The sequence below is a fragment of the Phacochoerus africanus genome, chromosome 15, assembly GCF_016906955.1.
Source record: "Phacochoerus africanus isolate WHEZ1 chromosome 15, ROS_Pafr_v1, whole genome shotgun sequence".
Classification (NCBI taxonomy): Eukaryota; Metazoa; Chordata; class Mammalia; order Artiodactyla; family Suidae; genus Phacochoerus; species Phacochoerus africanus.
In genome coordinates this window covers 133,586,585-133,599,745 of record NC_062558.1, presented here as the reverse complement: position 1 = coordinate 133,599,745, position 13,161 = coordinate 133,586,585, and the positions used below count along the sequence as shown (strand labels likewise).

The window sequence follows — 13,161 nt, the reverse complement described above, 5'->3', positions numbered from 1 at the left end:
ACCGCCAATCAACTCTACCCTAATAAAAATAAATTAAAAATATTTGACTTTGCCTGGGGGCCTGGTGTCGTCCGGTCCCCAGTGCCCAGGGAGAGCTGGTTGACTAGCTGGTAAGTAGTGTGCGATGCAGTAGAAAGGAGTCCAGTAGAGGCATGGGGTGGCAGGCAGCCCGCTAGTGGCTTTGACTTCCATGGCAGCTAAGGGTGGTCATGGGCAGTGGGCTGTGGGGCCACTGAGCTACAGACCCTGGGGTGGGCAGTGGTGGCAGGAAGCCAGGGCAGGACAGCAGGCTTGCGGATCAGGACAAGCCCAGTTCCGTACCCATGGGATGGCGATGCCTCTGGTCTTGGCTCTCCCTCCCTCTGGGATTCCTTTTTTTTTTTTTTTTTTTTCTGTCTTTTTAGGGCCACACCCCTGGCATATGGAGGTTCCCAGGCTAGGGGTCGAATTGGAACTGTAGCTGCTGGCCTACACCACAGCTACAGCAACGCCAGATCCAAGCCACATCTTCAACCTACACCATAGCTCATGGCAGCAGCAGATCGAGGCCAGGGATCGAATCTGCATCCTCTTGGATGCTGGTCAGATTCATTTCCACTGAGCCATGATGGGAACTCCTGGAATTCCCTTTTCGCTTATCAGATACAGGGTCTGTTTCTCAGGCAAGTAAGTAAAAAATGATGGAAGAGGACTTTTTATCGTCTCCTTTTAAATTTTTTTTTAACATTTTAACTCATCAGATAAACAACATTGTCTGCATATCACATGCACACCAAGAGTCTCAGGGCTGAGCCACCATGAACCCACTCCCCCAAAGAATCCACGCTTTTCATCTTCTCCCATTTCTACCCAGTGTTTGAATTCCTGTGTTCACAGAATTCATGGGGTTTTGATCAGAGAATGGTGACAGCTTTGCCCAGATTTTCTCAGTTAAAATCAGATCATTAGCTCCGTCTCATGCTGTCTTCCTAATTGTCATTGTGATGCTGCAGAGTGTTCCAGCAAGTGGATGCGTCATCGTTTTCTCAGCTACCTTCCTGCTCGGGAGCATTTGGAAAGCTCCCAGCTTTTAATGAATCCCGAGGGAGGATGACACGTATGTTACAACAGGTGTCAGCGTGCATGTAACTTATGGTCCTTTATGAAAAATTTTCTCTGATGTATCACTAGACACTGAATTACTAGAAAAGGGGGCTCTTTTCTTCCAGCTCCTCCAGGAGAGGAGGGAAGCCACAGAGCCTGGAAATCAGTAGATCCCAGGATGAAATTTATTCCCACCTCAGAGATGAGGAAGCAACGTCTTGAGGAAGCTGAGCATCTTATAGGCCCTGCTACTCTCCAGGGCGGGGTTTCTCAGCCAGGTTTCTTTACTGGCCCTTTCCTGACACTGCTCTTAACTATACCCATAATTATACCCATTATATCCGCTGTATTAAAAATTAAGGAATAAGATTTTATCAGGTAGGGTTGAACTTTGGAGGGCCACGAAACACTGAAATAGATAAGACGTTTAGCCCCCAGAAAACCAATTTTCACCTCTTTTGAACTGTCACCCCTATTGAGACTGCATGCTTTAAGACCATAAAGAAAATTCTGTTCCTTTCTCTCACGTTAAAACATCAAGACCTGGAGTTCCCATTGTGGCTCAGTGGTAACGAACCCGACTAGTATCCATGAGGACTTGGGTTCAATCCCTGGCCTCGCTCAGTGGGTTAAGGATCCGGCGTGGCCATGAGCTGTGGTGTAGGTCGAAGACGTGGCTTGGATCCTGCGTTGCTGTGGCTATGGTGAAGGCCAGCAGCTGTAGCTCCAATTGGACCCCTAGCCTGGGAACTTCCATAGGCTGCAGGTGCAGCCCTACAAAGACAAAAAAAAAAGACCCAAACATTTATCACAAGGACTCAAACTCCAAAAATCCTCTTTTACTCTTTGGGAATAAGCAAGGTAGGTTACTTATAGGGCTTTGGTGGGGCTGTGGCCTCTGGAGGAGCCCTTCCCAGCATTGCAGAGGCCACTGCGGGGAGAAAATTGAGAGGAACCTTCACAAAGGGAGTCAAATGCCATGTTCTCATTCTTATGCCTGTGATACCGTGACACCAAGAAAGCAAATGTGACTGGTGTGAAAATACTGCAGCGGTGGGTAGAGTATGATAAGGTGACTGATGACTCATGGCCGAGGGTCACCCCATCCTGAGAGGCTGTATCCATGGCGAAGTGTGCATCCAAGGGAAGACGCTACGTGTCTTTTTCGTGTCAAGGTCATGGTCCCCAGCACAGGGAGCACATTTCTCCTGCATCTAATGGAAACGGGGAGGAGGGTGGGCGTCAAATGACAGCCGGGCTCCATGCTGAATGCTTGTGGAGGTCACCGAGCTAAGGCTGCTTGGAGTGGTTCTGAGTCTCCAGAGCTGGTCACTGATCTGAACGCCAGACAGTGGATCATCTGCTGACTGGGACTTGCCAAGGTCCACGCTGACAGCTGAGAAGGACTGTGTGGTCAGGAGGGTCTGCTGTGCAAGGTCCCAGATTAGATAGTGACAGTGCTGTGATCGTCTTTCGGAACAGTCACGTGTGCAGCAGACAAAAGAGGCAGCAGTGCTGCTTTTCATTGCTTTGCTGAACCTTCACGGACAGATAAGAACCTTAGAGTCCAAGGCCCTGGCTCACCTGCCCGCTGGGTGACCCTGGGCAAATCCCTCGATGTCTCTCTGAGCCTCGCCCTCCATATCTGGAGAACGGGCACAGTCCCTTCTGCCTTATCTACGTCACTGCTGGTCATCACAGCAAGATTCAGGAGAGAAATAGAACTTTCCGTGACCACAATGGTTGACGTTACTAGTGACAGCATCACCGTGTCCCTTGTTACGACATGGCACCATGCCTAGGCAGCTGCACTGCAGCCCGCAGTCTGTACCCCTCATGGTGAGAAGTGTGGACCTCGCTTGCGGTTTCTCCATTGAGGGTGGGCATCTGCCTCTGCCCTCTTGGGAACAAGAGGCCTTTATAGTCAGCTTTCTTTCTCTCCCCTCGATACCATAACCTAAAGTGAGTTCTCATCCAATGAAGCATGTTTGCATTTCCCAGGAGCAGTGAGAGAATTAGACCCTGAATTTCTGACCGGGGCTGCAGCTGGAACACCTCGTGTGTGTCATCCAAGCCAAGCTACAGCAGCAGTGAAACCCTTCATCCTTTAGGGATGCTTACGGGTGCCCCACGCAGGCACGCCACCTGCCAGAGCAGAGAGCTGTGCTGTGAGAGGCAGGCCGCGGGCCAGCCATGCCCCTCTCCATCAGACACCCCGCATGGTACCCATTTCTCAGCTCTCGTAGACATTAAACTACCATAACATTTGTGACAGATTTGTTTATTTACAGTTTACGAGGACATTTTATGGATCATTGGGCTGGTCAGGAATGTAGTAAAAGATGCTGAGAGCTTGTCCAGGCCTACACCGCCCTCTGTGGGCCCCTCCTCTCGTCACCACCAGCCCAGCTCCTGCTCATCTTGCACAAGCATGAAGCCCTCCCTGCCCTGGGCTGGGCGTCCCTCCTCAACTGTTCCTACAGTCCCCAGGCTCCCCTGCTGGTCTGCTCAGAGGTTGTCTCATGAACACTCCTGACTCCACCATGGGGAAGCATGGCTTGTCTGGTGCCTGGCAGAGATGGCTTTTGAATCAGAGCTGCTTTCACAAGGGGGTGGCTGAACACTTTGACCCAGAAGGTCAAGGCAACTTACCAGCTCTATCACAAGTACCTGTCCAGAGATGGGGGACACAGAAGCCTCTGGCAGGGGTGCCTCTGTCCTTCACCCCCAACTTGGGCAGCACATGCTCCTGCCACCCGCGGGCCCTCCTCCCCTCCTTTGGCAGCTTGTCTGACAGCATAGCTCGCCTGTCCCGGCAGAATTCAGGAAACGACACGTATATATATTTCCCTTCCTCGTGGAAGCCTGAATCCCCCACCCCGTCCTGGCACGGCCCCCCTGCCCCTTTCTAAGCACAAGGGGAGTGGCCTGGTGTGACTCTCTCTGCTGCCACATCTACTGTACGCTTCCAGCAGTGTGCATGTCCTCAGCCTGACACCATAGATGTTCGTTGAATAATAGGGAAAGATGATATTCAGTAACAAATATTGATTTAGGAAAGATAGAGAGAGAAAAGGCTCAGTCTGTCCCTGATAAGATCTGCAATAAGACGACAGAAAATGAAGTGAAAAGGTAATACCACCACCCAGGGCGTTGGTCCCATCACCCAGGATGCTGCCACCACCACCGGGGGAGGTGACACCACAACCTACAGAGATGATCCCACCATCAAGAGAGGTGATGCCACCACCCATGGAGGTGATGCCACCAAGGAAGATAAAGCCACAACCCAGGGCGTTCATACCACCACAAGGAAGGTGATATAACCACAACCTAAGGATGTGATCCCACCACCAAGGGGGGTAAAACCATAACCCAGGGAGGTGATAAACACAAGCAGGAGGGGCTGGAGGACACAGCAGAGGAGACACGACACGAGGAAGACATTCCAAGCTGGGAAAGGGGTAGCTGTGGTGTGTGGGAGGGGGCAGCAGGGAAAACGATCTTGAGCACTCTGCCCCCTTCAGTGCCCTGCCTTCATGAAGGCTTAGAGCCTTAAATCCCTCTTGCTTCTCAGTTGATGAAGGTTGTGAATGAAATGTGCCCCAACATCACCAGAATTTACAACATCGGCAAGAGCCACCAGGGCCTGAAGTTGTACGCCGTGGAGATCTCCGACCACCCTGGGGAGCACGAAGTCGGTGAGGTTCCCCCACAGTGCACCTGGCCCTTCGTGTCTGGTGCTTTCTCAGAGCGCAAGGGGGTGGTTCGCCCTGTGGGAACACTTGTGAAGCAGGCCAGAACCTGTCCACACACCCACTCTCACATAGATTCTGCCGGTTTGGGTTCCCTCATTTTGTGATGTGGGCTGTCAAATTACTGAAGTTAGAAGTACCCTCCTTTTCTCCAAAGGGACCATACTTAATTTGGTTCTCCATCTCTGAGACCAGTCACACTCACCAAAGAGGAAAATGACTGGAGACAGTTAGGACAGAGTTCTTTTTCAGGAGAAAACTCTGGATTCCCTGATCACCAGTGGCTCAAGGTAGAGGTGGTTCCACTGATTTTCTTTTCAATTTCAATCAACAGGAAATCTACAAGCATTTCCTGTTTTCTACCATTTCTCATTCAGTTGCTCGCAAAATGAAGTTCTCCTACAGGTCAGAAGAAGGTGGTCAAAGATTTTGTTTTGTTTTGTTTTGGTAAAATGGTGAGCCCTTTAGAAATCCACTGAAATTTAAATGCAAAGGTTTGTCTGAGTCTCTCAACTGTAACTTTCGTCAGTATTTCAGGAGTTTCTCTTAGGAGTTTCTTCTAGAAGGTAAGAGCTTTATCTGTGGGTAGAATCACATTTTCTCAAAAGTGGTAGTTTGGCCAATGCGGGAAATCGACATCTTGCAGCTCATGTCCATCACTAATAAATCCCAACACTAAAAAAGCTAAGCTTTGAAGAGAACAGTCTCAAAGACAGCCCCCTTTACAAAATTGTGTCATGCTGACTTGCCCCGACTCTATTTTCTGCTTGTATTTACTTATCTCTGTCAGAGTGAACACAAAGTTCTTCTAAGAAAAATAACTGCTTCTCCAAAGAGAAAAATAATTGCTGTGGCTTGCGTTTGATTTGTAAATTTTTAAACTCTAAATGCTGGGTTATTTTATCTCTTCTTGCTAAAAAAGAGTAAAATGCCTATCCCGTGGCTGGTATCATCTAAGATTTTCTTATACATCTTATACCTTATATATTTGACTAGCTGGGAATTAGTAAAAATTGTACTGATGTAGTTATGGTTGATTTGGAAGGAGAGAGAGGGCTAACACTGTAGGCTTCTATTATTCAGAGATTTTTTTTCCCTAATGCAATGTGATAAGGATGTTTTGCTGTAAGCGTCTGATGTGATCCTCTGTTTTTCCCCATCTTTGAGTAAAGGAGAGCCAGAGTTCCACTACATCGCAGGGGCCCACGGTAATGAGGTGCTGGGCCGGGAGCTGATGCTTCTACTGATGCAGTTCCTGTGCCAGGAGTACTTGGCAGGCAACCCACGCATCGTCCACCTGGTGGAGGAGACCCGGATCCACATCCTCCCCTCCCTCAACCCGGACGGCTATGAGAAAGCCTACGAGGGGGTAATGGACCACTGCCCTAGCCCAGCACAGCAGCTGGGCTCCAACTGCACAGTGTCTTGAGTCATGAGTTCATCCAAATTCTGCATTACCAGCTTTCTTTTTAGTGTCTTTCTGCGGAGACAGGGAAATCCACAAGGCCTATGAAAGATGCACAGCAGTAATTGAGAATTTGGGGGAGCCTGAGAGGTAGACACAGTAACAGACTGAAGAAAGTGAATGTGAATAATAATACTGTTATATGTACAATGGGAACAACAGGATAGAATAATAGTAACACCTCACGTTGGTTGAGGACTTAAGGCATGTTCTAAACTATAATCCTCTCATCAGTTCTCTGAGGACAGTGATTCTTATTATTCTGATGTATTGTTTATATTTCCTGTTCTAATTATAGTATAGGGTTTATATAGGCTCTAGTTATGTATAGAATACAGTTTGTATGATGTTATATTGTGTATTTGTAATTATGTATCACAATATCTGAGAATAAAATGGGAAACTATATTTAAAACAATGCCACCTATCAGATGCAAGTTTTACCATGTGGAATTTTGGTTGTATTTATTGGTGCAAATAGTTGGTTAAGATTTGAAATACTAAATAGTGAGCCAGAATTTCAGGGAGAATATGCGTGAATATGGTGGCTTTTTGATTTTTGCAGAGATGGAGTCTCAGACTCATTCTTACTTGGAGTTTCCTATAACCAGTGTAGAAGAGAGGAAGGGAGAGGAGGAAGGGAGGACCGAATACTTGTTGAGCACCGCCACGTGGCAGGAGTGATTCTGTGCCATTCCCTCTTTGGAGTGACTTGGCTATGTTATCCATTGCCCACCAAGTATTAACAGATTATTAACCAAATACTCTCCTTTGGATGTCATCTATGGGTCAGAGGGTACATAGAGGCTTAGAGACACACATCCAGATAGAGATGGAGATAATGATTGAGATGGAGGCATCTCATGTGTGTGAGAGGCAGAATGGTCCAGACGTCTCTGGGTTCCTCACATTCTGAACTGTCTCTCAGGGCTCAGAACTGGGAGGCTGGTCCCTGGGACGCTGGACCCATGACGGAATTGACATCAACAACAACTTTCCTGACTTAAACACGCTGCTCTGGGAGGCAGAGGACCGACAGAACATCCCAAGGAAAGTGCCCAATCACTATATTGCAATCCCTGAGTGGTTTCTGTCCGAAAATGCCACGGTGAGTACAAATACCCCATAATCTGTAGAGCGGCGGAGGCCAAAGTTAACTCCCATGGTATCTGCAGAGGATATAACATTTAAAAACAAGACAAAGTCATTTTTTCTTTCATGGTTTCTCCAAATGTAAGGAAGTTTGCCTTTTCAATTGCTATTTGAGGAGATTCCTCTTAGATGAGAAATCATTTAATTATATTTCTTTACAACTACACAGCACTTTTTCCAAAAAAACCCCAAAAAACGCCACATGAATTGTGTGTGCTTGTTATGGTCATTATTACCCTCATTTTTGGCAGTGCCATGAAATTGCAACAAAATTATCCTTAGACTTCACTGATTAGTTGAGGTATCTTATTTTTATTTTAACAAGTCCCCATGGATTTGTAACACATGGTGTTTCTTCAGAAAGAAAAAATGCAATTGGATGAGAAACGTTTTCCCCAAATTTCCTAAGTCTAGTTTCACCAAAAAGTATCTTGGAGAAGATCTAATTTTCACAAAATGTCCAATGTCTTTTATTGCCTCCTCTGCCCACAGTAAACTCTTTATCCGTATAGTCCTTGACACAATACGTCCTTGAAGAGGTCTGCCTCAACTGCTGTATAAGTAAGGGTGAGATTTCGCTGTAACAAGAGAAAAAAAGAAAATAATGGTGGCTTAAAGAGGTAGAAGTTTATTTTCCTTTTTCACGTAAGACCCTGGTGGCAGACGATTCGGGGCCAGCCAAATAGAAGCCCCATGATCATCAGGAACCTAGCAGTCATCTATCTTTCTGCCTCCACATATTAGCATATGACTTTCACCCTTAAGGTCATAATCCAAGATGGTAGTTGGTCCTCCAGCTGTCATGTCTTTGAAGGGAGAGAAGAGAAAGGGTGAAAAAAAATTCCCCTCTCAGATAAGCCAATTAACTTTAAGAGACATTCTTAGATTCCTGCATAATACTTCTGTTTAAATCTTTTTGGCCAGAATTTAGTTAAAACACAGTATCAAGCAACTGCAAGGAAGGCTGGGAAATGTAAGCACATCACAAGCTCCAAAAAAGTAATGGCTCCTCTTCTTAGGAAATCAAGGGAGAAAGGATGAATGGCTAGAGGACAGCTCTTCAGCTCTGCCTCAGAGCTCTAGCTCATGGCACACGTGGGTACCACTTGCTGGAGGAGAGCCAGCATGGTTGCCTCATTTAGTGATGCACAGGATGGTGTTTTTCAGACCCTCAAGAAGCAACCAGTCAAGTGATGGAGACAGATAGTGGCAATACCATCTGGTTTAGTTAGGATGCTCATGTTTCCTAATTCCATCCTATAGAATCCCTCTTTTTTTTTTTTTTTTAACTAACATACTAATGTCATCTGGCGAAGCTGAGAATTCAAGTGATGTTATAATCTGGGAACCCTTGGACCAAAATTGCAATATAGTTGCCAGCTTTCTTAGCCCTGAGGCTCTCAGAGATAAGTAATTATTTTAGCACAGTTATAGAAAGTCCTTGGATTTCAGTCTTTGCTTTAAGACTGGGATTTAGTTTTTGGAGCTTGTTCTTTAGAAACACAAGGAGAATTTCATAACTTTACCATTACAACACCTTGTTCAGTGACTAGCCATTAGATAAGAAATCAGCAAAGATAAAGATTTGAATGGCAATTAACAGCCTTGACAGAAGGGATCCAAAAGAATTCTACAACTGACACGTAGACAATACAGTGGATATAAATTTTCTGAATGATTCCTGGAGCATTTTCAAAAATTGATCATGCTTTGGGCTGTAAAGGAAATCTCCACAAATTTCAAAGAATAGGAGTCAGACAGACCATGATTGTCTCACCACCATACAGTTAAACTAGCGGATGGTAATAAGATAAATGAAAGCGTCACCACACATTCAGAAAAAGTGTTTAAAACTTCTAGATAATGGGTCAAAGAGAAAGTTCATACTGGCAACTAAAAATTAACTGGAAATCAACAAAAATGGAAATACTACATATCAAAATTTGGGGACTATAGCAAGGAATTTATACCTTTGAATGATTATATTCCAAAAGAAGAAAGGCAGAACATTAACTAACTTAAGAAGCTAGCAAAAGAAGAGCAGAGCAAACTCCCCAAATGTAGAAAGATTGTAATTAAAAAGAACAGAAATCAATGAAATGATAGGAAAAAAAAAAAAGGAATTTGTCTACAGAGAGAAGCAGGTTATTGATAAGTATTTGACCATATCAAGCTTTCCAGTTTTAGCTTCTAACATTGTCATTCCTCAGGGTGAGGAAAACAATTTTATTTTATTTTTTTTAAATACCTTATTGAAGTATAGTTGATAGGAAAGTGATTTTAAATGGCATTAATTATAAAAGTTTAGTAAATTCAGCTACATCAAAATAAGAAAGCCTGCTCATCAAAAGACTTAAAAAACCAATGAGAGGAGGTTAAAAACTGAGAGATGTTATTTGAAAATGATATAATTGGAAGAGAATTAGAATCTTGGAAAAGATAAAGAATAACAAATGAAATAACAACTCAGTAGAAAAAATGAGTAAAAGATACAAAGAGGCAGTTTGTGGAGGAAGAAACATACGGTGAATAAACAAGAGAAGATGTTTTGTGTCACTAGCACTGAGGAAACGGAGATGAGAGAACATTGCACACCCATTGACGGGCAAAACTAACAGTAGCCGAGCCAGCGTTGGAGAGGCTATGGAACAGTGGCTATCTCATACATCGTGGGTGAGAGTGTAAATCAGACAGTGACTTTGAGAGAGAATTTGATGATCTTGGAAAGTGGACTCTGTGATGACGATTACACTTCTGGTGATTTCTGCAGGGTAAATGTCAACACAGGTATACCAGAAGACCACACAAGTTAAAAGCAACCCTGTTGGTCATAGCAAAAACAAACAAACAAAAAAAAAATTGAAAATTTTCCTATATGCCCATCATCGCAAGAACAGATAAATGAGACGATCTTCATCCTGAAGTGGAAAAGACTGAACTATAGCTTTATGCAACCACAGGAATGTGTCTTAGAAACATAAATTAAAAGGAAAAAGATTACAGGAGACAATCATCAGTATGGTTACTCCCCCCTTTTTAGACTAAAAGAGAGTAAAAGCAAAGAATATATATACATAGGCATATACCTATGGAATTAAAAGAGAATCAGAATCATATCATTTAGGGGTAGTGGTTACCCTTGAGTGGGCAGCAAGAGGATAGGACAGAGGGGGTTGCATATGGATGCAGAAATTGTCAATAAATGGTGGCTCTTGGGGTGGATGGTGGGTTCACAGGGGTTCATTATATCCAGGTATATAAAAGCAGAGGGACAGGCATGGACCAATATTGATACTGTGTCATGAGCTAAGTCCTGACTAGTCCTACCCAGGGCCCCTGGTGTGTTTAAGAGCAAGAACAAAGCTTAATGAACCCTATCTAGTCGCTTTCACCCCTTGATCCAATGTTCTATGCTGCATAGTTAAGCCATTTGCAATGTCTGTTTCTAACCCATTGTCAATTTTGTTTCTTTTATTGGAATTATCTTCACAGGGATCTGTAACTTAGGATAAATATTTGATTCATTGATAAGTATTTGATTATATCCAGTTTCCAATTTTAGCTTCTAACATTGTTAGTTCCCTTCCTTTCTCTTAGCTTTTTATCATTAAAAAGTCAAGCAGATAAAGCTGTAAAGGACCCCCCCCCACTGCCCACCCTATGTACCCATCTCTACTTCAACACTTAGCCATGCTTGTTTCATCTATTACCTTCCGCCACTTTCCCCTCCTTCCCAAGATTATTTGAGGCAAATCTCAGGTGTGATGTTTCATTTGTAAATATTTCTTTAAAGTATTCCTGTAAGTATCTTTAAAATATCAGACTCTCTTTTAAAGCCATAAATGATTATATTATTATACCTAAATAAATTATTTCTTAATATTGTAAAAAGTCCAATCAGGGTTCACATTTCTTCTATAATCATTTCCCATCTCCCTCTCTCTCCCTCTCTCTCTGTCTCTCTCTCTCTCTCACACACACACACACACACACACACACACACACACACACACAGAGTTTTAGTTGCGATCCAACTAAAGCACATTCGTTTTGATTGGTTTGTAAGTCTTAAGTTTCCTTTAGCTTCATGTTTCTCCTGTATCACCTTCTTTTTTCTTGCAAATTTGTTGTTGTTGACCTCGCTTGTAACAACTAGGTTATAAACAACTCGATGGTCTTCTAGCATTTTCCATTGTCTGGGTGCTGACTGTATTCTTATGATGTCACCTGACATATCCCTCTCCGCTTCCTGTAAATTGGCAGTGAGGTTCAGATCACTACGCTACGTAGAACAGGGAGGGCTCGGTAAATACAGCCCGTGGAGGCTTTATGGGAACACAGCCACGTTCATTCGTCCGCATCTTGTCCCTGGCGCTACCCTGCTGCAAGGGCAGAGTTGAGTCGTTGTGACAGAGACCGTGTTGCCCCCAAAGTCTGAATTGTTTCCTCTCTGGCCTTTAATAGAAACGGTCTGCCGACCCCTGTTCTAGAGCCTTGGTCACATGCAGGGCTGATGCTTTTTTTAGCATGTGTTCCTTTTTCAAGAGGTGCATTATGTTGGGTCAGCTCCATTTCCGTGCTCTCTGTAGCCACTGATGAACATTAGTTCATTAGACGGACCCATTCATTCAGCGGAGTCGCTGCATGTTGATACTCTATCATATGCCCTCTTTGTGCATTAACTGGAATATTCCTCCCAAAAGAAATGTCTCTGAATTTCTCTCTCTCTCTTTTTTATATCTGTTATTTCCACAATGTCCAGTTTTTCCAGGACAGATTTTCAAATTCTAAATTTTGCTAAGCTGCTTCCATAACGTGGTTGCTTTTGCAACGATGTCCCTATTTGGAAAGCTAGAGAGAGGAGGCAGTGTCCTTCTCGCTTCATTTCTCCAATGTATTTGAATCGGGCACGTTCACAGGTGGCGGCGGAGACCAGGGCCGTCATAGCCTGGATGGAAAAAATCCCCTTTGTGCTGGGCGGCAACCTGCAGGGGGGCGAGCTGGTGGTGGCCTACCCTTACGACATGGTGAGGTCGCTGTGGAAGACGCAGGAGCACACCCCCACGCCCGACGACCACGTGTTCCGCTGGCTGGCCTACTCCTACGCCTCCACGCACCGCCTCATGACGGACGCCAGGAGGAGGGTGTGCCACACGGAAGACTTCCAGAAGGAGGACGGAACTGTCAATGGGGCTTCCTGGCACACTGTGGCTGGAAGTAAGTCTGATGGTCCTGCCGTCGTCTGGGGGCCAGAGGATAAGGGACTCCTGGGATGGGGGTGGGGAAGGGAGGGGAGCCTGTGGACCGTCTCCTCCCCATCCTCCTTTCGCCACGGTCATCAGCGTCATAGCGACTGTGAGCGTCCACTTTGCAAGCGCCTGCACTGCAGAGACGCCTCTTCATCCGTACAGTAGTCTCTGAGGGGGTCTGACCGACTCCCGACTTAATGCATGAGATGAGCGGGGCCGGAAGGGATCTGTCCAAGCTCCAGAGGAGCAGAGCTGGGGTCTCTTTGACTTCGTGGTCTGCTCTTAGCCACTGAGCTCTTTGGATGTTGCAGGGTCAGAGAGCGTAAGCGTAATAGACTTAGGGGAAATGCTGCCCCGAAAAGCAAACCCAGCTAAGGGGCAGAGAGCACGCTGCTCCTGGAGCTGGAGCCAGGGCTTTGTGCTCAGAGCCCCTCTCATTGTGGAGGCCATGCCTCCT

General features: G+C 45.3%; 1 protein-coding gene across 2 annotated transcripts in view; it reads left to right on the top strand.

The window, feature by feature from the left end:
• The window catches only part of CPXM2 (carboxypeptidase X, M14 family member 2), a 132,553-nt gene that overhangs the window by 103,608 nt on the left and 15,784 nt on the right, over positions 1-13,161 (top strand). For both annotated transcript variants that reach the window (XM_047760074.1, XM_047760073.1), the window contains 4 exons: positions 4,661-4,784; positions 6,011-6,207; positions 7,232-7,411; positions 12,375-12,672. In XM_047760074.1, coding sequence (XP_047616030.1) covers positions 4,661-4,784; positions 6,011-6,207; positions 7,232-7,411; positions 12,375-12,672 — 799 coding nt within the window. The remainder of the gene's footprint in view (positions 1-4,660; positions 4,785-6,010; positions 6,208-7,231; positions 7,412-12,374; positions 12,673-13,161) is intronic.